Source organism: Microtus oregoni, unplaced genomic scaffold (assembly GCF_018167655.1).
Source record: "Microtus oregoni isolate MIOR12 unplaced genomic scaffold, Mior012 000011F_ref0000422, whole genome shotgun sequence".
NCBI lineage: Eukaryota > Metazoa > Chordata > Mammalia > Rodentia > Cricetidae > Microtus > Microtus oregoni.
The window spans coordinates 40,298,274-40,321,062 of record NW_024543070.1 but is presented as its reverse complement, the minus strand read 5'-3'; the positions used below and the strand labels follow the sequence as shown (position 1 = coordinate 40,321,062).

The 22,789-nt window shown below is 44.8% G+C and overlaps 1 protein-coding gene across 2 annotated transcripts in view; it reads left to right on the top strand.

The window, feature by feature from the left end:
* The window catches only part of Lama3 (laminin subunit alpha 3), a 218,522-nt gene that overhangs the window by 23,139 nt on the left and 172,594 nt on the right, over nt 1-22,789 (top strand). For both annotated transcript variants that reach the window (XM_041659963.1, XM_041659962.1), the window contains exon 2: nt 193-345. In XM_041659963.1, the coding sequence (XP_041515897.1) occupies nt 193-345 (153 nt within the window). The remainder of the gene's footprint in view (nt 1-192; nt 346-22,789) is intronic.

Here is a 22,789-nt window from a genome sequence, read left to right as displayed (position 1 = left end):
GGAAGGCCCTCACTGCTCAAGCCTGGCAACCTGAGTCTGATTCCTGAAATCTATATGAAGGTGGAATGAGAAACAATTGCCTAAGGTCATCCTCTGGCCTAGGAGACGGCAGTCTTGCATTGGCCGTTTCTTTTGCTAAGCTGATACAAAAACTTTCCTTGAAAATTTTAAAAAGGCCTTTCTCCTCCCCAGGGCCAGTTCTGTGACTATTGCAATTCTGAGGATTCCAGGAAGGCACATCCTGCCATCCACGCGATTGATGGATCTGAACGCTGGTGGCAAAGCCCTCCACTCTCTTCAGGCACTCAGTACAACCAAGTCAACCTCACCTTGGATCTGGGTCAGGTGAGTTTTGTCATTCATTAGAACAATCACTGTTTCTGTGATGATTTCTGACATGACAAAATTATTGTCAAAATAAACTTTAGTTTTAATCCCTTCATTGTTTTCAACTGAGGACATGGGTATTGCTTCTTTTAAAACCCAGATGAGCGTGAGCCAGTGAAGCTCCTCAACCTTGTCTATCAGTGAAGTTTAGAACACAGTGGTGGGGATCAGAGAGATAGCTCAGTTGGTAAAGTGCTTGCTGCGCGAATATGAGGACCTGAGTTCAGGCCCTTAGAATCGATGAAAAGCCAGGACTGGGGGCAGGCTGTAATCCCAGCCCTGGGGAGGTGGGTACTGGAGGACCCGGGGTATGCTGACCAGCTGACCTAGGCAAATCAGAGAGCTCCAGGTTCAGTGAGAGACCCTGCCTCAAAAAACAAGCTGGAGAATGATTGAGGAAGAAGCCCAGTATTGAGCTCTGGTCTCCACACACGAGAGCACGCGTATGTATACATACACTCACACACACACTACATGCATACACACACATATATAGTTGTGAATAGTTACATTGCAAACATATTCTAATAAAGAATAATAATAAGTTATTTTAATTGTGGCATAATGCAAATATAAATTACCATTTTCACACTTTCAGGTACTGCTCAGTGGCATTAATACCTTGACATTGCTGTGCAATCACCATCACCTTCCATAGTCATTACCTCTTTATCTTGTAAAGCTGAAACTCTCCACCTAGGCCCCCTCTCCTGCACTCCACACAGTCATTGTGCTATTTTCTGGGGACTGATCTCTCTAGAAATTGTTAGGAATTTTTCCTAATGCGAGCTCTCTGCCAACACAAAAATCCCAATCAAGCTAAATGACAAGGAGCCGAATTAAAAAAACATCCAGGTTTAATGGGATTCCTGCGCTTCGTGTGGCCCCAGAAAGCCGTGAATGCAGCCACCGTGTGTGTGGGGGGGGGGGGCGGGGCGGGGAGGAAACCATGCTACTCTCGGAGTAGCAGTTTAAATAGACTGGGGGAGGGAGTGGTCAAGGTTTGGGCTGACTGCCTTGTCCCTCCTCCCGGGGAAGGGGCCAAGGCTTGGTGGATCACTTTGACATCCCTCCCAGGAGGGGTCAAGGCTTGGTAGGCATAGGGGCAGGGCCTCCAAAGATGGAGGCCAGAGACCGGGACTTACAGGGATGTCACATAAGTAAAATATAATATTTGCCCTTTTGTGGTTCACATTTCCATTAACTTAAGCTTTCAAGCTTTTGCACCATTGTCAGCATTTCCTCCCTCTTCCGGGCTGGAAGGGCCGCTTTCCATGCTTCTCTACCCAACTTCCTGTGTCCCTTTTGATGGCTACTTGGGCTACTTCCAATCTGGGGCTGTTGTGGATAGTGCCGTCAAATATCTGAGGGTGGTAAGTGGGTTTTTATTGCATTCTTCTTCCTGGAGATTCTGATTCACTGGATAATGACTACCATAATCTGGGGCCTTATTTGGCCAACTGGCAACTTGAGGTCTGTCCTTTTGTCTAGGCTATGAAGTTCCCAAGATGGCTGCCCCTGGTGCGTATAACACACGATCAATCCCCCTGAGCAAGGCAGCATCTTGACTGTCAAAGATGTGACTGCCATATTAGGTGGCATCATGTGACAAGCATGAGGAATTTTTGTGAATGTGTTTATGGTCTCATAAGCCAGTTGATTTAAATGGGGAGGTTTTCTCTGATGAATGAAGCGCCCAATGGGACTGCCCTTTCTGATGGGACACGTTTATCCTGTGAGAGACTCTCCCACTGGCCTGAAACACAAATGCTGTCAGGTTGTGAATTTCCCTTAGAGGAAGCTGTGGGCAAGGATCTGAAACTGGGTTCCAGGAGCTGAGGGTGCCCCCAGCCAACAGCCGACAGAGTGGCATCCAGCCTGACAGCTTGATTGCACTTTTGATGTTGGGCAGAGAACTTGGCCAAGCCTGAGCCGCACTCTTAGCCAATACTTTGAGATAATAAATGTGTTATTTTAAGACATTAAGCTTTAAGTCTTTTATGCCCAAGTAGAAAATGAATACAACTTATTCTCCCTTTCAGAGAAGGAAGTTCATATTATTCCTTTAAGAATTTATTTATTACCTTTCTTCCATGTGCCGGACACTCCAGCAGGGACCTGGGATATGTCACAGATACTAAATGTATACGTAATAAACTCATGCAGCGTGTTTGACACTGGAACGGGCAATGGAGGGCTGAAGTAGACTAAGGCTATGGTGAGTATGGGACATTTGTAGCTGCAGCCTTTCTTCAACTGTTCAGAGCAGAGGTTATTGAGAATGGACAGCCGAAGCTTGCCTTGAAGACAAGTCCTGAAGCATGTGGAGGACTTAGTCATCCACATCGATGCCTGCCACCCAGACAAAGTAAACAGTTCTGCAAACCCCCTAAGACAGAGCTTATAGAAAAAGCAGGAGTGGGGAGGTGGCAGCAGAGGAAGAGGTCAAAGAAGAACAAGCCATAGGGTGACTTGGAAATGAAACAGTCAGTTGGGGGTTTTGAGTCCAGGATGGATGTTTTCTGCTCTGTATCTCAAAGTCATTTCTTTGGGTGTCTGTAGATGGGTATAAGGAGCTGACTGGGAGATGGTTGATGCTGGTAGTAGCCATGGAAGTGAGCGATCGGATGCTAGCTAAACTTAGACAACAAAGCTGCGGTGATTTTATAGTGAATTGAAGTGGAGTTAGAGACAGAGAGGACTCAAGGATGATTCCCTAGACTCCCGAGCACCACTGTTGACAGAAACAGCCATGGGAAGTCCACACATCTGGTGCTCTGGGTCTGGAGGTCTGTCAGTGCTGTGTAGATTGATTTAGTCTTATCCCATTCTGGCTTCTCACATGCAGCTTCTTGAACCTGTGATTTAGCTTTCCATCAACTTTGGACATTTCAAACCATTGTGTGTATGTATGTGTGTGTGTGTATTCGTGCCGGTATGAGTGTTCACCACATGGCTACAGGTGTCTGCACAGGTCAGACCCCCTTCCCCTCAGGAGCTGGAGGCACAGGCTGTTGTGAGCCCCTGGACATGAAAGCTGAGAACCAAACTTGATTCCTCTAGAAGAGTGGCAAGTCCTCTTAAGCGCCGAGTTGCCTCCCCAGCCCCAAACGTTGGCTCTTTCATGACTGTTTCCCAGTTCCCTGCCACTATGTTCATCTTTATTTTCCAGTTGATTGGTTTTTCTTTGTTGGATGGGACAATTTGTATTGTTCTGTGTTCAAGCCCACAGTTTATTTTGTATTCTGCCTCTATATGCTCTCAGGCCCACACAGAAGATTCTAACTTTTGCCTCCTGTGCTTTTCAGTGCCCTTTACTTGTTCTTCGTTATGTGCTTTATTTATTCATGGGGCTTTGCGCTTGTTTCAGAGTTCTTACGGTTGTTTACTGGTGCCCTGTGTGGCCGTTGCCATAAAGAATTTCTCATCTTTGTCTCGCTGTCTTTTCAAGTGCTGGTTTTCCCTGCTGTGTGGAGTACTTTCTGCTGGATTCTAGATCTTCTGAACCTTACGGTAGAAGACGTATGGTAGGTTCTATCGAAGTCTTCTCTTAGCATTCCTCTTGGCTGTGGTGTGGGTCCTGCTGCCTCTGTGAGCTGTGGTGTCAGTCGCGGGTCTCAGAGTCTTGCAGTACTGTTCCGATCTGTGTGGTTAACTCAGCACTCAAGTCTCTGGTTTGGTACCACTGTCTATAGGAACAGAATGAATTTCTCTTTATCCTTCTAGTAGAGGTTGATCATTTGAGGGCAGAGGCTGCTTCTTCCAATCCATTGTCTGAGATTGCTGGTGAGAAATTGAGAACATAAAGATGGTATTAAACTATGAAACTGGATGAAAGTCAGAAGAGAAAGGAACCAAGGGCTGAGTCTTGTGAGAAGTCAGAGGAAGAGGAACCAAGGAGATTGGCCTAGGTCAACAACTAATGGAGAATGTGCTGTCCTAGGAGACAAAGTGTGAAAAAAGGAGGAGCTTTGAGTCAACACTGTAAGTGTAACTCAAAGCACAGGCAAAAGATTTGAGTCCAGATGATCAGCAAGTCCACAAAGCAGGTTTAGCATCATTAGTTACTAGAAAATATAAATCAAAACAGCAGAAGGGGCAGGAGAGATGGGAGGGTGCTTACAAGTGCTGTTCCTCCAGAGCGGTTCCCAGTGCCCACGCCAGGCAGCGCACAGCTACCCACACTCTAGTGCAGGGAATGGAGCCCTTCTCTAGCCTCCATGGGCACCCGTGCTCAGATGTGCATACCTCCTCCCACATGATTACAGATAAAGGAACTCTGAAAACATAACTTCCACTGTAATCAGATGCTGCCTTGTATTGATTTAGATGGTTATAATAAAAGTTTTGATAGTAAGAAGTGTTGATGAGGCTATGAAGAGACTGGAACCCCTGGGCATTGCTGGTAGAAATACAACATGGTGCAGCTGCTTTGGAAACCTTTGGTAATTCCTTACAAAGTTAAGCACAGAGTTACCATGTGACTCAGTGGTCTCACTTGTAGTTTGTGCCCAAGAGAAATGAGCACTGCACCCACAGAAACCCCGCTCACCGGCTATCACTCTCACGCTGTACATGATGTCACTCAAAGGTGTCCCACCTGACGAAGAGTAAACCAGATGCATCATAGATGTATCTATGTAAGTAACAACAGTGAGTTGTTATCCAGCAAAAGGAGCTGTAAAATCTTGATGGAGGTTACATAAGCAAACCTTTACAACATCATGGTGTATAAGGGCAGCCAGCTAAGAGGCCATGTGTGTTGGGCTCCAGTTTGTGTGAAATGTTAATAGGCAGATCTTGAGAGAGGAAAGTTAGCCTGGCACCCACCTGGGCTGGGGCTTCTGGAGGCAGCTGCTGGAGAACAGCTGCTAATAGGCCTAAAATCATGATGTCATTTGTGGATAAAAGCATCATTTAGCAACAGACTTGTGCATAGCGAGCAACATGAATGAGAGGAAGAACCTCAGCTGCTAGTGTGGCTCTGTCAAACGCTGTCAACACTTAGGCCAAAAGAGATGCCAGCGACACTCTACTGCACCTGCTGTTCTTGTTGCTATCATGTGCAGAGTACAGAGCGACTAAGAAACACTGCTAGAAATGAATAAAGATGTTACTGCTCCCTGAAAACCAAAAGATCCTGAGGTTTCTTAGGTCATTTTCAGCTAGGGTGGGCCTAGTTTTAGGGGAGAAGGGCTCTCAGCCTCCTTACTCTTTTGTGATGAGCAGGGTTGCTCCTGACAGTATCTCCCCGGAGATTTGCATATGATTTAATTCACAGAGCTCTGTCATGGGTCAAAGGCTGTAGAATGCGGATTCTGTTATGAATTAGTTTTCTTTTCCAAAGAGCTACCTTGAAGCTTAATTCAAGTCTTATCAGTAATGACCAAAATGTACCTATTGTCACTTTTTTTGTGTGTGAGAAAAGGTCTAATTATGTAGTCCAGATAGCCTAGAACTCACAATCCTCTCGCCTTAGCCTCCCAAAGGCTCGGATTATAGGCACACACCACAACAAACCATTATCATGCCACTTTTTTTTTTTTTGAGGCACACACTGGGACTTGAAGTCAGGCTTGACCCATGCTGGGCAAATGCTGTACCAGTGGGCTGCATGCCTGGCCTGTATTATGTCACCTTTTAACCGAGGCTTTCTATAACAGTGTTTCAGCCCACCAAAATGATTCTCACTGAACATAACCATACTGGTTGTACTAACAGCTTTTTAAAGGCTGTTTTAACAGACTTGCTTTGCAGGGCTCCCCTCTGATGTGCCAAAGAGCCCCTAACGAAGACACTAAAATTAAGAAGACACCAACATAGGAACAAGTTAGTAATCTGTTGGTGTCTGACGATATCAGTCATGCCATGCGTGTTCATGAAGGCCGTATGCTCACCCACCACTTGGTTGGCCAGGAGCAGCTTTGTACAAGTCAGCCTGCCCCGGCCTGTTCCTGGCATCCTGCTGACCTGCTATGTGACCCTTTACAACACGTGAGCTAGCTATTCCGTGCCTCAGTTCCCTCGTTTATAAACCAAGGCACCTACAGGGCTGCCGAGGCTCAATGAGGTAATGGCTTCATTTCCAGACCTCTTTGGAGTAGTGATAATATTTATTTTTTTATAAATATTTGACAACATAAAGTGAATTTCAATGAACACATTATTAAAAAGAAATAGACTCCCAAATTTTGTGCCTTTAGAAAGTTACATATGGTATTGTAGAAAAGTTCTCTTTGTTTAAGATCTGGAGAAGTAATATAAATTATAGCAGGCTGAACACATTTCTTTTCTCTTTTATGCTGGAGCAGTATGATACATCCAGAAGCATGTGCAATCATGTACAGTTCCTATTTTATGTCTCATTGATACGATCTATTTTCTTAACCATAAAAATGTCATCAAGAGGCTAGATTTCAACATTTAAAAGTCATATGAATATCTTAGGATTCAGGAAGTGTGAATTTTCATGCATGATTGGGAAATAAAACGGATCACTGACTTGTCCTGGCCAAATCACCTTTTCTTAGCTTGCTGAGAAGTGAAATTTGACTGTGGAGAACTGAGTCAGTTTGACAGCTTATATTATCAGGAGGGGTAGATTGCTCTGTCTCCTGAACTTGCTGTGATCCATTCTTTCTCCCTACCATGTGTATATGCATTTTTTAAACAATATTTTAAATTCTTTGGACACTTTCACATATGTATAGAACATATCTTGATCATATCCAACTCATCTCCCCTCCCACTTTCCCTGCCAGTTGGTAATTTTGCACCGTGTTTTTTCTATGTTAGTATCTTCAGATCAAGGGTGGAGAGCAATTTTGCCTGCCCTTACTGGACAGTTCCATGATCTGCTGAAGCCATGGCCTTTCCTCAGGTTCATCTCATTGGGCGTTATTCCTGAGTTTCGGGTTATAAATCCAGCGAGAACACTGCATGTTACGGAAAGCATTATGGCATCTGGCCAGTTTATTTTTGCATTTCAAGTGAAATGTGGTGTCTGACTGTTGCAAGCAGAGGCTTGGAGACTCGGGGATGTTTGTTTCTTCTGGGTGCCCTGGTGGGCATGCCTGTGGGAGAAAAAAGGAAGTCTTGGTGTCATACACGTGAGCCTCCTGCATGTGAGTCATACTATGAACTCCTGACACCCCCTCGCCTTCTCTCTTTGGCTGGGGTCTAATGAAATATGGAGAATGCATGTGGAGTTCTCCATGAGGACGGAGAGAAGGTCTAGAGACCACAGGGAGCAGCTGTACCTGTTGTCCGGAAAGTCGCCTCCAGAAAACTTTTAAGGCTTTTCTGTGCCTATCATGTAATCTGTTCGTACCGAAACTCTGAGGCGAGAACAGATGGAATAAACCCCGTCCCTGCCCTCGGAAGGACTGATGACTGCTTCAGAGGTTGGGAGGTGTCCTGGGGAGGTGGCCTGCTCGCCTACAGCAGCTAGCAGTGCAGGGCACCAGTGGAGAGAGACATTGAGCCTTGTGGATATGAGGATGCGGTGCCAACCACCGTGCTCACCTGCCTGGCTTTGCCCTGGCCCATCTTGAAAGTCTTATTTGGTTCCTTTCTTTTTACCTCAAGGTTCTTGCCATAGCCCCAAGAGCTTTTTCAGTACCGGGAAAACCAGACACTTAGTGTCCCTAGCAACATCCTTCATCCCACCATGGGTAGAAGTTGATGGGAAAAGTCCCATTTCCCTGCCCCTTCATGGACTATTTTTGAAGGACAGTCTATATGACTTAAAATTTGAGACCTTTTACGACATATCAGCTATTGGCTTTTCTCTGTCTCCTAGGTCCCTCTGACTCTCTATTTGTGCTTCTTGAGACCAACCCAATAATAAACCATCTTTTCCCAAGCCTTTGTCTCATACTTCAGAGAGGACACAAGCCAATTAGTATAGGGGTGGCCCCTGAGCCTTTCCCAGATGTTCACACAAGACAATGTAACCGCAAAGTTCTTTACATGACCATGAATGTGGCTCCGTGGATAAGAAGAGTGCTTGCTTTGCAAGAATGAGAACCTGAGCCTCAGAACTAGCATTAAAAATAAAATAAAAGCCATCTAGGCCTGGCGGTATGTGCCTGTGACCCTGGAACTATGGGCGGAGTCAGGCAGGTCCTGGGAAAAGCTGGGTTTGCTAGCCTAGTGAAAATGGTGGGCTTGCACTTCGGTAAAGAACCTTGTCTCAAGGTAAGAAGCTAGAGAGATACAGGAAGCCACCCAGTGTCAAGCACTGGCTTCTGCATGTGAACACCCTCAGAGATGTCTAAAAAGTCAAGATTAAGGGGAGTCCCGCACTCTGGCTGAGGAGAGCTAGTGGCAATGATAGATACTTGGGGCCGGAGAGTCAGTTTTCTTTAAGGCAAGGTCTGCTAGGGCAAGGGTCTGGGGATTAAAGAACACAGAGACATTGTCAGTCTTGAAGCAAGAATGCCAATTTTATTGTGTTCCAGGGCAGCTTATATAGGACTCTCCTTGATTAATGGCCACGCCCTAGCTCTCAGGCTTTTTCAACTGCAAGCCCACCAGAAACCACTTCCTTGTTATCAGGAACTCATGAGGAAGAAACCCTCAGAGCAGCTGTAAGCATAGGAAAACAAGTTGTTTACTCCAGCAGGCAAGGGGTCATAGAAAGTTCAGGGTCTGAGGGTCTGTAGCCCCTAATAGCAAGGCACCTGGTAGGTCAGCTGTGCTCCAAGTAGATGGCCCCAAGCTCAGGAGTGTATGGGCAGCATGAATTATACTTGATCGTTAAAGTAAGAGGGCACAAAGTTGGGTGCGTAGTGAAGGGAGGGTTGGGGAGAGTGGGAGAAACGATCAAAATCCATTAGAATTAATAATACTATATAAAAAAACAAAAGAAATAGTACTATAATGTTTAATGAAAACTAGGTCACAGAGTAAATAGTGTATCGTTCTACACTGTCTCTGTGAACTCACCACAGGCCACAAGCACCAGACTCAAATTCAGGTCCAACCCACGGAGTGTGGGCTTCATGTGGAGATAACTTCTAAGGTTTGTTGTTGTTGCTGTTCTTTTCAACTTTTGTGAGACTTTGGCAAATGAATCCGAATCATTCTTTGTCACGCAACATCAGTTTGGAGTAAGGTGTGAGAGAAAGAAGCCTGGGCAAGTTTCAGAGTCAACCTTGGGCTTGAAGATTTGGGAGATAAAATTGCCTTGGGAGATGTTGTCAATCAGAAGTCCGCCCCAACCAGATCTCTGCATGGATGCAGCGCCATCCTGAAGGCGGGCAGTACCTAGCAAGAAGGGTTTCTTAGAAATTGTGCAGACTGTCTCCAGGGAACTGTGCTGCCTTTGTCTCTTAGTCCCATTCTGAGATGTCCTTCTTTCTCTTAACATCTCGAAAATGTTTAGCCTACAGATGTTCTGCTGAGTTTGTATAGAGTGAGCAAAGGGTGTCCCTAGATCAGCTGCCGCTTGTCAGGGCCAGAAACCATGGGAGGAAGAGGCTGCTGTGGGCTGAATTTCTGGATGGAACAGGCCTATTTTGTTCCTCAACTAGAGGTCATATGTAACATATTTTAACTATTTTATAGCATATAACAAAATTAGAAAACATAGATTATATTTGGAATAACATGCTATTAATAAATATGCCATGAAGTCAGCCTCAGAGGGGCCGTTCTAGCGTTTAGATGAGCAAATGCTTCATCCGAGGGCAGGTTTACCAGCACACACAGTGTGCCTTCCACATTTCTCTGGTTCCCCTCCTTAGCCCACTTGTTGGTATTGCTACTTTTGTGGTCCTGGGAAGGTAAGGTAGGACCTCATACATGCTAGCCAAATGCCCCACCACTTACTTCTTACCATTTAGTACCTCCTGGTACCTTCCTCCCAGGCTGACCTCGGACTTTTTAATGTAGCTGAGAATGAGTTGGAACTTCTCTGATCCAATTGCTCCACCCTGCAAGTGCTAGGGTCACAGGTGAGGTACAGGGATTGAGCCAGAGCTTTGTGTGTGGTAGACAAGTACTCTATCAGAGATCCCCATCCTCTGCCCGTGTCTTCCTTCTTAAAGTCTGTGGAGCCTGGCTTCTCTCCACTTTGCTGTGCTCTCCTGATTCAGCTATTGATAGCTCTTTCACGGTGGGTTCACCAGTCTTACCTGATTTCCAGCTTCTCCTCTCAGCTCACCTTATTGGCTGTAGAACAGAATCCCCAGTGGTTAGATGAGAATCGGCCATCTTTCAAGGGTCGGTCTACCATATTCTCATGGCTTCCAAGGGGATGGGGAGACAGGAGCATGCCAGTCAGGCATGCCTTGATGAGCACGGAGAGACAGGAGCATGCCAGTCAGGCATGCCTTGATGAGTGTCTTCTAGTCCCTTTCCTCTGGTTTCAGAGTAAAGGCCAGTTTCCTGGCAGGACTTCTGAGCCTGTCAGAGCCTAGTTGCTTACCAACTCCTATTCTCTACCTCCCCTCCCTCTTTCTCCTCCTCCTGTTTTGCTTTTATAGAGATTGTACAGCTCAGGTTAACCACAAACATGCAGTTCCCCTGCCTCAGCTCCTAAATGCTTGCATCATAGGTGTAAGTCACAATGTCTGCCTGCCAACTTCTTGGAGGCGTCTTCTCCTGCAAACTCTATGCCACACAAGTAGAGGCTTAGCCATGTCCTCAAGTACTCTGTGTTGTTTCTCGTCTCTGAGCCATTTTCTGGTACAGTTCATGGTTCTCAGAATACCCTCCCGTTCTGCCTGGTCTGTCTGCCTTCTTCCCAAGATAACCCAGTGTCACTGCTCAGCACTGTCCCTGGCTGCTGCCCTCCATTCAGTACTGTTATAAAGGTCATGTGAACTCTGAGCTTAAGGCCAGGGTGGTGTGGGAGTCCCCTCTGTATGTTGTGAATACCATTGGTTAATAAAGAACTGCTTTGGACCTATAGCAGGGCAGAACTTAGCTAGGCAGAGAAAACTAAACTGAATGCTGGGAGAAAAGAGGTGGAGTCAGAAGGAAAGCCATTGAGCCAGAGGCAGACACACTGAAACCTTGCTGGTAGGCCACGAGCCTTGGAGTAAAATATGAAGATGGGTTAATTCTAGTTGTAAGGACTAGCTAGCAATATGCTTAAGTAATTGGCCAAGCAATGATTTAATTAATACAGTTTCTGTTGGTTATTTCTGGAGTCTCGGCAGCTGGGAAACAAACAAGTGGCTTTCCTTACAACAAATTGTCATACCAACATGGGGCTGACTAAATCCACATAAAACCTGAGAGGGCTTGAAAAGGAATTCTAGACACTAAAAAATAAAGTTTAGCCTCATTCTCTTCCCCAGATGGACTCTGCTTACTGGCCACATGCTGTAGCTCCTTTAAGAGAGGTCTTGCTGATTCAGTGGTAGTAGCAAAAAACAAAACAAAACAAAAACAAAAACAAAACAAAAAGTGCAGTTTCAAGACGGCAGTACAAACTGCTCTGGCTCTTTCAGGAGGCCGAACACTTGAATGACGTTTGTGGGCCCCGGTGCTTTGTGGGCCCGCTCGGGGGTCAGGAGGAAAGTCAGGGCTCCCCGCCTGGGCAGGTCTACCAGACATGCACAGGTGGGAGAGCATGGTGGATCCCTGCCACCTTACACAGAGATGTTTCCAGGCCATACAGTGCACTGCATAGAAGATTTAGCTATTACTCAGATCAAAGGGTTTATGTGCTGCATGCTTCTTCTCAGAGGTAAAGTGGTGAGCATGGCTCCTACCTGGCGGTCCCAGAGTTGATGGTAATGGTACATCCGCCATTTTGAAAAGCAAAGAGAGGCAGAGCCAGCACCCAGGGTGATGTGGGAGTGTCATATAGCACTGAGACCAAGCTGCTTACCATTTTAAAAGCTCTCTAGGACAAAACAGGATTACAGATACACAATAGAACACATTCAGACATAAAAGACCTCTAAAAGAGACACAGTGTGTTAAAAAAATGTACAAAGGCTTGGAAGAGAGAAGAGAAAGAGTAAAGAGACAGTAAATGTATATAAAAGAGTACAGACAGTCATAGATTAAAGGAATAAAGATAATCAAATAAATATTAAAAAGTAATAGAGTAAAAACAAATAAGCCACATAAAGATGGAGTATGTATAGATAGTCTGGATTATGTATATTGTTGTGTTTTCTTTGAATTTTTTGACTGTGAGGGAGCTAAGTAACCAGCATATATACTTTAAAGGTATCTTGTCTTCAGAATTTGGGTCTAAGGATGTGTTGCTTTGGAAAAGAGGTTCTGCTTTTGTTTCCACAGAAGATGAGGACCCGTGGATTTCTTCTAGACTAATGTGGTTTGATGGACCTGAAAGGTCACTGTAAACACCCCCAAAAATATTTCATCCAATAGACAGCAGGAAGTAGTTTGGAGAGTACTATACCCATATTCCCAAATATTGTTTATAGATGTTTCTTTACATTTAAAGGGGATATGCTGTAGAGATTTGCATTTGTATGGATCTTGGTCTATTCATACAAATTTCACATTAGTTTTGTTATATGTATGTTTTTTATCATGTTGTGTTTGTGTAGCTCATTTAAAAATGTAATGTATAATTAAGAAATATAGATTAATAGATAGTCATGTATAACAGTCAAGCTGTAGTCATGTTAGTTAGGTTTACTATATGTACAGAGATATATTTCAGATGGATAGAGATTCTTCAAATCTTTCAAAGACCTTCAAAATATGTCATTTAAATAACTTAGGGTTCTGTTGACATGAGACACATCTGTTCCTGGCAGCACCAATTACTTCAAGAGGGAGATGGTTATCAAAGAGGCTCCTTATGGAGTCTGCTAGCCATTTGGGCAAGAAACTGCTCTTGCCTGGACTGCTTGATGCTATGGTCTATGAACTGGACATGCAGAACCCACAGAGAAATGACTGCTGAACTTGCTTAAAGGTGAGATAATCCTTTAGGGTTTCTGTTTCATGAAAGAGTCTGCTAGACATTCTGCAGGCCACAGAAGAAAGTGTCTGAAAACTGCAAATATATATATGGAACTGTCTTTGAAATTTCCTGATCCATGGAAAAGTTTGCTGGATACTATGGGCCTGTAGGCTGAAGATTGGATGCCCCAATGATACAGAAGAACTTTGGGTGACTGTCCAGGTAGCAAGATGTCTCTGTCAATTCTAGAGTTCTGAAAGTTATTTACAATGTACTTCCTGCTTACTTAGGGAACATTATATCCTTCTGGAGTCTTTGATGGAGTTGAATAGATATGGTTATAGTTTTCTTTAGTTATGATAAAAGATAAAGTATATGTAAGTATTGTAACTGTAATTCTTACTTGATACTTGTTTTGTTATATGTAATTTTACTATGTTAAAGTTAAAAAGTTCCTTATTATTTAAACTAAAAAGGGGAGGTGATGTGGAAGTCCCTTCTGTATGCTATTAATACCATTGGTATAGAAGGAGTTATGGGCCGCTTCCCGCCACCAGGCTCCCGCACGTCTAGCTTTACCCAAAATAATTACACGGAAACTGTATTCACTTAAACACTGCTTGGCCCATTACTTTCAGCCTCTTATTGGCTAATTCTCACATCTTGCTTTAACCCATATTTAGTAATCTGTGTAGCACCATGAGGTTGTGGCTTACCGGGAAAGGTCTTAACCTGTGTTCATCTCGGAAAGGAGAGCTATGGCGTGTGACCCACTGCCCTTCTTCCTCCCAGCATCCTGTTCTGTCTTCTCTGCCTACCTATGTTCTGACCTATCAGGCCAAGCAGTTTTTTTTTTATTAATTAACAAATGAAAGCAACAGATAGATAGAAGACCCACCTACATCACATTGGTTAATAAAGGACTGCTTTGGACCTATAGCAGGGCAGAACTTAGCTAGGCAGAGAAAACTAAACTGAATGCTGGGAGAAAGGAGGTGGAGTCAGAGGAGAAGCCATGGAGCCAGAGCCAGACACACTGAAACCTTGCTGGTAGGCCACGAGCCTCGTGGTAAAATATAAAATAATGGAGATGGGTTAATTCTAATTGTAAGAGTTAGCTAGCAATATGCGTAAGTAATTGGCCAAGCGGTGATTTAATTAATACAGTTTCTGTGTGGTTATTTCTGGAGTCTGGGGAGCTGGGAAACAAACAAGCAGCTCTCCTTATAATACCAGGAGCTGTGCAAGCAATGTTCTTTTTTAATCCATAGGACTGAAAAATCCTGGGTTGTGTCATTTTGCCAACAAACGCTGAATTCCATGCAACTGTAAATTTCAACACTTCTTTTTCTATTTTCCATTTGAAAATTTTCTTATTTTCCATTTCCATTTGACATGTTTTTCTACAATTGCAGATAATTTGATTGGAAAGGTCTCTAGCACATTTTTATTTTACTTTCCTTCTAACTTGCACCGCAAATACACCAGATACAACAGAAACTACACAAATATGTTTCCTGTCCAAATAGCCAGGGGCTGTGAGCAGATAGCATATGCCTCAGACACAGGCACAGGGATGAAAGCTGGACTAGGAAGTAGTAACCATAGGGAATGAAGCACTTCCTCCTGGAGTGTTTTCTCAGGCTGTACATAGGGAGCTTTATATGATAAAGTGATCAGGAGGCCACTGTGACCTACTTGGTGACTTACCAGGAAGCCCTGGCTCACCCAAATTAGGACTCTAGTGTTTGGTCACCTTCCAGGACAAGGCCATTGTAAAGTCAGAGCGGTTTCTGTCCAGGAAGGTGAGAGCCAGGGTGTGGTAGCACACAGGGAAAGCCTGCAGTCCAGGGTGCGGCAGCAGGAAGGAAGCTTCCTGGACACTGAGCCAGCCCACATCTTGCAGGCTCTTACAGGGCCTGGCAGCAGATGCCTAGGATCCTGGTTCATGCTGAGACTTTGTTAATTCTAATTCTATGCAGCCGAGAAGAGCACACAAGCACCAGGAACTGGCAAGGGAGGAAATGTAGATTTTTTTAAGTTTTGCAAATAAAATCACTTTGTTCTAATTACAACACCACAGAGCAGACTTAAGAAAGCCACATAAACATCTGTCCAGTTCCAATCTCAGTAAATTTCCATGCTGTCGAATGGCCATGCTGGAGCTGTGAAGCTTTGGCCAACAGGTTTTATATGTTCACTATTAATTATATTTTTATTCACTTTTTTGCCTTAGCGATAGAAAAAAAAAACTTTGATGGAGTTGAAAGTAGCAAAATCAATAGTTATATATCCTCTTCCATGACTCATATGACCTTTTGCCTACATTCCATCCCTTTTCTGCAGGGTGGCCTCGTTCCTCACCTATGAAGAAGTTACTGCCCTCCCCCTCTCCTTTTCTTCTTTCCCCTCCCCTTCTCCCTTTTCTTCCTTCCTTCCCCTTACCACCTCTCTTCTTTAAAAATATTTTTAATCGTATTTTTACTTTTTTTCGTGTGTGTCTTGTGTGAGCACATGTGTGGCAGTCGGAAGACAACTTCGCTCTCCCATGTGGCTCCTGGGGATCAGATTCAGGTCATTAGGACTGGAGCCACTGTTACCCACCGAGTCACCTTGCTGGCTTGTCCCTCCTTTTGAGACTGGGTCCTATGTAGGCTGGCCTAGAATCCACTGTATAGCTCAGGCTGGCCTTGAACTCCAGTCCTCTTTACCTCAGCCTCACCAGTGGAGGGATAAGAGAGGGAAATTTACCATGTTCTTGGGAGGAATCAGGTGGACAGCACTCACCAGTGGTTGTATGACAGGAGTGGTCAGGCCTGGAAGGAGCTATAAGGCTGGGACTACTGAGGCCAGGGTGTCTTGGGAGCTAGTGATGTTCCTGGCCTGGTGGGAGGACTCACAGTCTATGGGTAGACTCTTGTGTAAGGCACTAACAACACAGATCACTGTCATCTTTCTCTAGGGGAAATATCACTGATTCTGCTCCCCCTCTCTTGGATTTCCACCAGGCTTCAGCTTAGAACAGTGGTTCTCAATCTTCTAATGCTGCAACCCTCATGTTGTAGTGACTCCCCAACCATAAAACTATTTTTCTTGTTACTTCATAACTAAATTTTCTGCTATTATAAATTGTAACATAAATAGCTGTGTTTTCTGGTGGTTTTAGGCGACCCTTGTGAAAAGGTACTCAACCCCCAAAGGGATCACAGGTCGAGAACCACTGGCTTTGAAGCTTAGCTCTTCCAAGTGAGCAAAGTGGCTATAAACACATTCATCCCATGCTATGCTGATGGAACATCTTCCAGAAGATTTGTTCTTGAAGAAACTTACGACACTTAGTACGGCATGACTACCTTTGGGGATTTCACCTGTAGACATTAGTGAGATAAATGCTAAAGTGTTCAGTCCAGGATATTTACCCAAACTTTGTTTATGGTTGTAGAAAACAGAGAACAATCAGGGTCATCCACACGCAGACGAAATTCAAGTGACGCCATAGAGTTGGAGCCAAGCTCTGAATAGGTCCTTGTGCTGTTGTGAAGGAGAAACTGTGTATATATGTCATATGTATAAATACAAAAGGCATATATACACTGCTGTATGTATGTATAAAATACATGTATACACATACATGATATATATTTAGTATGATAAGATGTCATATTGTAAAAATAATCTGTTTATAAACAGAAATGTTTGACACCTCTCTGACTGCGGTTATTATTTGTGATTTTGACTTTTTTCCATAACTCTCACTTAGATCATAAGCTGTGTACCAGGTTTTTTCTTCTGAACCACCAACCAGCTCCCAAATCACGACACAGAGACTTATTAGCTATGAATGCTCAGCCTAGCTCAGGCTCATTTCTGACTCACTCTTTTAACTTAAATTAACCTATTTCTCTTTATCTACCTTTTGTTTTTGGTCTTTTTACTTTTCCTTTCTCATAGCTTACAGTCACTGCTTCTTGGGTCTGGCCCTGGGCATGCCCCCCCTCTTTCTCCTCATTCTCTTCTTTCTTGTTCTTTCATTCCTAGATTTCTCCTCCTACTTTCTCTCTCTGCCCATCAGCCCATCTATCCTTTCTCTGACTAGCTATTGACGGTTCAGCTCTTTATTAGACCAATCAGGTGCCTTGGGCAGGCAAGGGGAAACAAATGCAACACATCTTTATATAATTGAACAAGTGGACCAGATCTTTACACAGTTAAAGTCATATCTGTAGCATAAACAAATGGACCGAGATCTTTTCTGGTGGGTGTGAGGAGGGAGACCTTGTGCTGAGCTCCATGTTACTGGCATCCTCCAGATACAGCTCTTGCTTTGAGAGGTAAGGAAGCAGTAAGTTTAGTTTCCTTTTGGGAGAAGGGAAGCATCCAGGGGCTGGGGAGATAGCTTAGTGAGGACAATGCTTGTATTTAAGTGTGAGGAGCTGAGTCCAGATCCCCAGCACCCACAGGCACAGCAGCTGTGCCTGCTGGGGAACCCAGGGGAGAAACGGGAAGCAGGGACACGAGGGTCTCTGGAAGCTGACAAACCCACTAGCTCGGTCTATGGGGCAAGGCCCTCGGCCTGTAGAAATGCTCTTTCAAACAAAAGGTAGAAGGCATTTCTGAGTCACCTCAAGAGGTACAGTGCAGCTCTCTGGCAAGCAGCTCTGTGTGCTGGCTGGAGCTTGTTTTTCAGCTTGCTTCTGTTCCAGTGGATTGTCACAGAGAAGCCAGCATTGCATGGAATGAGCAAGCACGGAAGTCGGCTTGGGGAATGTGCCAGGTTATAAGTTTTCCTGTACAGTCTGCAAGGGATGAAGAGGCTACGTTTATTTAGCTTTCTCTTTTCCTTTTGTAAAACGTAGTTTACTTGTTTGTTTAGCAGTGGTTCTCAGCCTGTGGCTTGAGACACTTTGATATATCCCCTATGACTTGATTTTTTCATCTCAGAGTGAGCCTGGTCTTCTGAGATCTTTAAATGCCAACAGAGTCAGAAAATATCTCGTAAATGGAAACTGAGTTTTTTAAAACAGCATTTTTATTCCTTAGCAAATCTTGAAAACTGGCTTCTATCTTTTCCCCTGTGAAACTTTCAAGGTTTTAAATACATTTTGGCTTTAAATCATGGCCGTTTTCTCACTACTATTCACTACAAGCGTAGGAAGGAAAGAGTGAGGTTCAGGAACTCTTCAGGATGGGTCTAGCGAGAGCTTGAGTCAAGTCTGAGATGCCCTGGCGTAGGTGGGCCCTGGCATCTTCTCTATCAGCTGTGTCCCACGGTTCCCGCAGAACCTCCTGGTGACCCTGGGGCCTTCCTCTGCCTCCCGACTGTCTCCCTCTGTTCTCTCCTTCATGACACGCCTGTCATTCTCTTTTCTTTGGCTTCCCATTTCCCACTCTGCTATTGCATTTTCCTCTTCTAGGAAAACCAAACCAAACCCAAACCCTGTTTCTTCCTTAGTGTGGGCCCCCTTTGTTCCCTGAGCTCCTTGACTGTGGTGTTTTCTGTTCCTCTTCTCTCTAACTGAAGAGTGGGCCCCCAAGTTACTAGTAGTGCAAATGCTCCACACTTCAGAAGTTCCAGATGGAGCGTCCCATGTGACAGACACACTCTGTGTGACTGAGAGGACACAGCTGCCTCATCGACCTGCAGCACAAGGCAGCCAGCTGGGGCATGCACTTCTCTCCCTCGGCTTTCACAGTCCTGCTTGTTGAGCAGGTTCCCACCACCCTGTCACACCTCTACTACGCTACTACGCTACCACCCTGCTACCATCCGCTACCACCCCGTCTGTCTCAGGAGCTCTCAGAGAGATGGGTAGAGAAGGAAGTGGACCCTGAGCGTAGAGACGCCTGCTCCTCTCCCTTCGGGATCCATCTAAATGGTCAGACCCAGGGGCCATGGGCAGCTGAAATTCAGACTGTGGCTCTAGCAAAGGGTGTGAGGTGGGTGAGGTAGGGGAGGGTAGCAGAGGAGCAGGAAAGGCAAGCTGAAAGCCTGGCTGAGGAGAAGCAAAGCACACGCAGGGCAGAACTCAGCCCTGTTGCTGTAGCGGGAGAAATGGACATGGGTTTTGTGAACACCTGTGTTACAGAGGAAGGCATGAGCCCGCATTGCCAGGTCTGACTGTCTCTAGCTTAGGGCCTGGGCAGAACTCGGTTAAAGGTGTCTGGTTCTGTTATCCCTTAGCTTTGGTGGAAGAAGGGTTCCAGCAGCCCCATGAATACCTAAATCCATGGATGTTCAAGTCCCTTCTGAAAGTGGAGTGCTGTTGCATATCACCTATGCATGGTCCTCCTGGGACTGTCTCTGCAGTGCCCAGTGCAGCAGATGCACAAACAGTTGTGGGTTGCACTGTTTGTACATGCTCAGTGAAGAGGGAGTATTCCCTCACATCTGATAGATTTAATAATGGCTGATTGAATCTGCAGATGTGGAACCATGGGCACAAAGAGCCAACCACATTTGGAATAGGTTGATCTGGCGTCTTGCCTGGGCTGCCCAGCTTACTCCTATTAGTTGGTCACTATGGCAACAGCATAAGACCAGGTTTAAGCTCGTTACTCTCTAAGTTAGCAAGTCACTCAGTTCCAGACACAGTTTACTTACTTACAGTGACAACAGGCTCCTCCACATAGGGGGATCTGGCCCATGGTGGGTGCACACAAAGTAATGAGGACAAAGCATACTGGGCCATTTGTGTGACTTGCTCCCTCTCCTGGTTGTGGGTCGCACCTTCTCAGTGCTTCCCATGGAAGGTCCTGACCCCAGCTTTGTCCTGGCAACATCAGTATCTTCCAGCCCAGAGTAGGGATGGTCCTTAGGTCTTCTGAGGTCCAAAATTCTTTCCTATCATTGGAAGGCCTCCTTGCCTGTCCTACTGCTTTCTAAATGGTTTTTGTTTGGTTGTGTTTTTTTAATCAAACATGCTTCAGTTACTTATTTCTAGTAAGTTCCCTGTCTTCTGTTGTGACACTGTGTGACAGTCGGCCCCTGACTTAGAGAATGCTTTTCTGCTAGATGAAAGCTTCCTGGATCCCCAGGACATCTCTGGAAGGATAAAAAGCGGTTATTGAGGTGACTGATCCATGCAGATGTGTGTACAAATGTGTGTATATGTTTCATCACATGGACCATTTTCCTTTTGCCTTCTCCTCCTTCCTCTCCTCCTCCCCTTTCTCCTTTACTCTTGGCAAGTTCATACTGTTTTCTTCCCACCCTTATACGCTGCCTTAAACTCCTCCCCACTCTGTTGTCTCCTTTTAACAAAATGGGTATATTGATGAAATTGTAAAGTGTATTTATTGTTTTCTCTTAGTCATATCTCTGTATATCAATACTTCTTGTGCAGCATGAAGCATTTCTAAGTCACTTCGAGAAGCGTGGTGCAATTCCCTGGCAAACACTTGAGCTCTGTATGCTGGCTGGAGCTTGTTTTTCAGCTTGCTTCTGTCCCAGTGGATTGTCACAGAGAAGCCAGCATTGCATGGAATGAGCAAGCACGGAAGTTGGCTTGGGGAATGTACCACATTATAAGTTTTTCTTTATAGTCTGCAAGGGATGAAGAGGCTACGTTTATTTAGCTTTCTCTTTTCCTTTTGTAAAATGTAGTTTCCTTTCAGGTCTAGTAAGGTGAACATTCAAACTGCCTAGGCTCCCACAAAGCCAGTACGTGCAGTAGGATAAAAAAAACCCATTGCCATTGTTCTTGAGTTCTCAGTAGTCCTCATTGTCCGCTATGTTCAGAGAGTCCGTTTTTATCCCATGTTTTTTCAGACCCAGGCCAGCTGGCCTTAGTGGGTTCCTAATAGAACATCTCCCTTGTCTCAGTGTGTGGGTGCACCCCTCGCGGTCCTGAGTTCCTTGCTCATTCTCTCTCTCCTCCTGCTCCTGATTTGGACCTTGAGATTTCAGTCCGGTGCTCCAATGTGGGTCTCTGTCTTGGACTTCCCACAGGTCAGGGAACCCTGATTGCTCTTAGAGCTGATGAAGGAGGGGGACTTGATCGGGGGAGGGGGAGGGAAGTAGGAGGCGGTGGCGGGGAGGAGGCAGAAATCTTTAATAAATAAATAAATAAATAAATAAATGGAAAAAATGTAGTTTCCTTGTTCGTTTAGCCTGTGGCTTGAGACCCCTTTGATATATCAGACATTTACATTCCAGTTCATAACAGTAGCAGAATTTCAGCTGTGAAGTAGCAGTGAAATAATTTTATAGTTGGGGTCACCGCAGCATGAGGGACTGTATTAAAGGGTCATAGCTTAGGGAAGTTAGAACCACTGGGTTAGCGTGTTTATATGTACACGTGTGTGCGTCCACGTGGGTATACACGTCCCACAATGTATGTGTGGAGGTCAGAAGATTCAATGTGTGAGTCACTTCTCTTTCTATACTGCATAGGTTCCAGGGATCAAACTAAGGTTTGTCAGCCTTAGTGGCCGGCTCCCTTATCCACTGAGCAACCCAAGCCCAGCTCTCTTTTTAAGTTGATGTCACTTTTTCCCTTAGAACAAAAATATCTTTTGATGCTGAGACCTTGTTAGCCTTAGCACTGTTTCTAGAGTATTTTCTTTTGCTCTAAAATGATTCCAGCAGCAGCAGGATATCTCTCTGTGCTGATAGCCAAGAGAAGGCTTGTGTCTAAGAAGCTAAGGATTTGCCTACAGATTTCACAGCTGTCTGTAGTGTGCACACCTGGTCACAGCCACACTGGGCCCCAACCACAGGCTCTCTGGGGACTCTGCCAGTAGTAGCCACAGCTCCCACCCTCTGACGTCAGCCTCATCAGAAGTTATAGAAACCTTTCCCCACCTGCCCAGCTCCTTTGTTTCTGAATGTACTCATACCCAGACAGGGAAGAGAGTGCGTTCTCAGCAGATGCCAAGAGCTGCCACTACAGATGACAACTCCTATGACACACTGACCATAAATCATGGAATGTTGTCCAGTGTATCGCTTTTTATGCACTTATGCTCTTGCATCTAGTTTGATGTTGTGTGAGCACACACCTTAGGTTATGAAACCTGTCCATGTTGATCCATATGACTTTACTTTCTTGTTTTGATGGTTCCAGGGTTGGCATTTATATGGTCATTGTAAAATTGAATTTCCACATTCTCATGTTCTACTATTGGACATAATATTGCCATAGTGTAAACATATCAGGTCCAAGTGTTGCATGCATGGTATAAACAAACATATCAGGTTAAGTGTTGTATGCATGGTATAAGCATATCAGGTCCAAGTGTTGCATGCAGAGTTCTGTGACATACTTAGAATCAGCATTATATTTTCTAAGAAAATACCTACTAAATAGGAATTTCCCCTAAGTCTCAAAAGCACAGGGGCAACTGCTCCATCTGTGGAAGGTCTTATATATCATGTTTGCCAGGTGAATGGAATAAGGCAACCCTGAGTATCAAGAGAAAATCCTTCCTTACTTATGTAGTATTTGGGGTATAGGAAGCAAAGATAGCACCCGGAATTAGGAAGATGCTTAGGGAATGAAG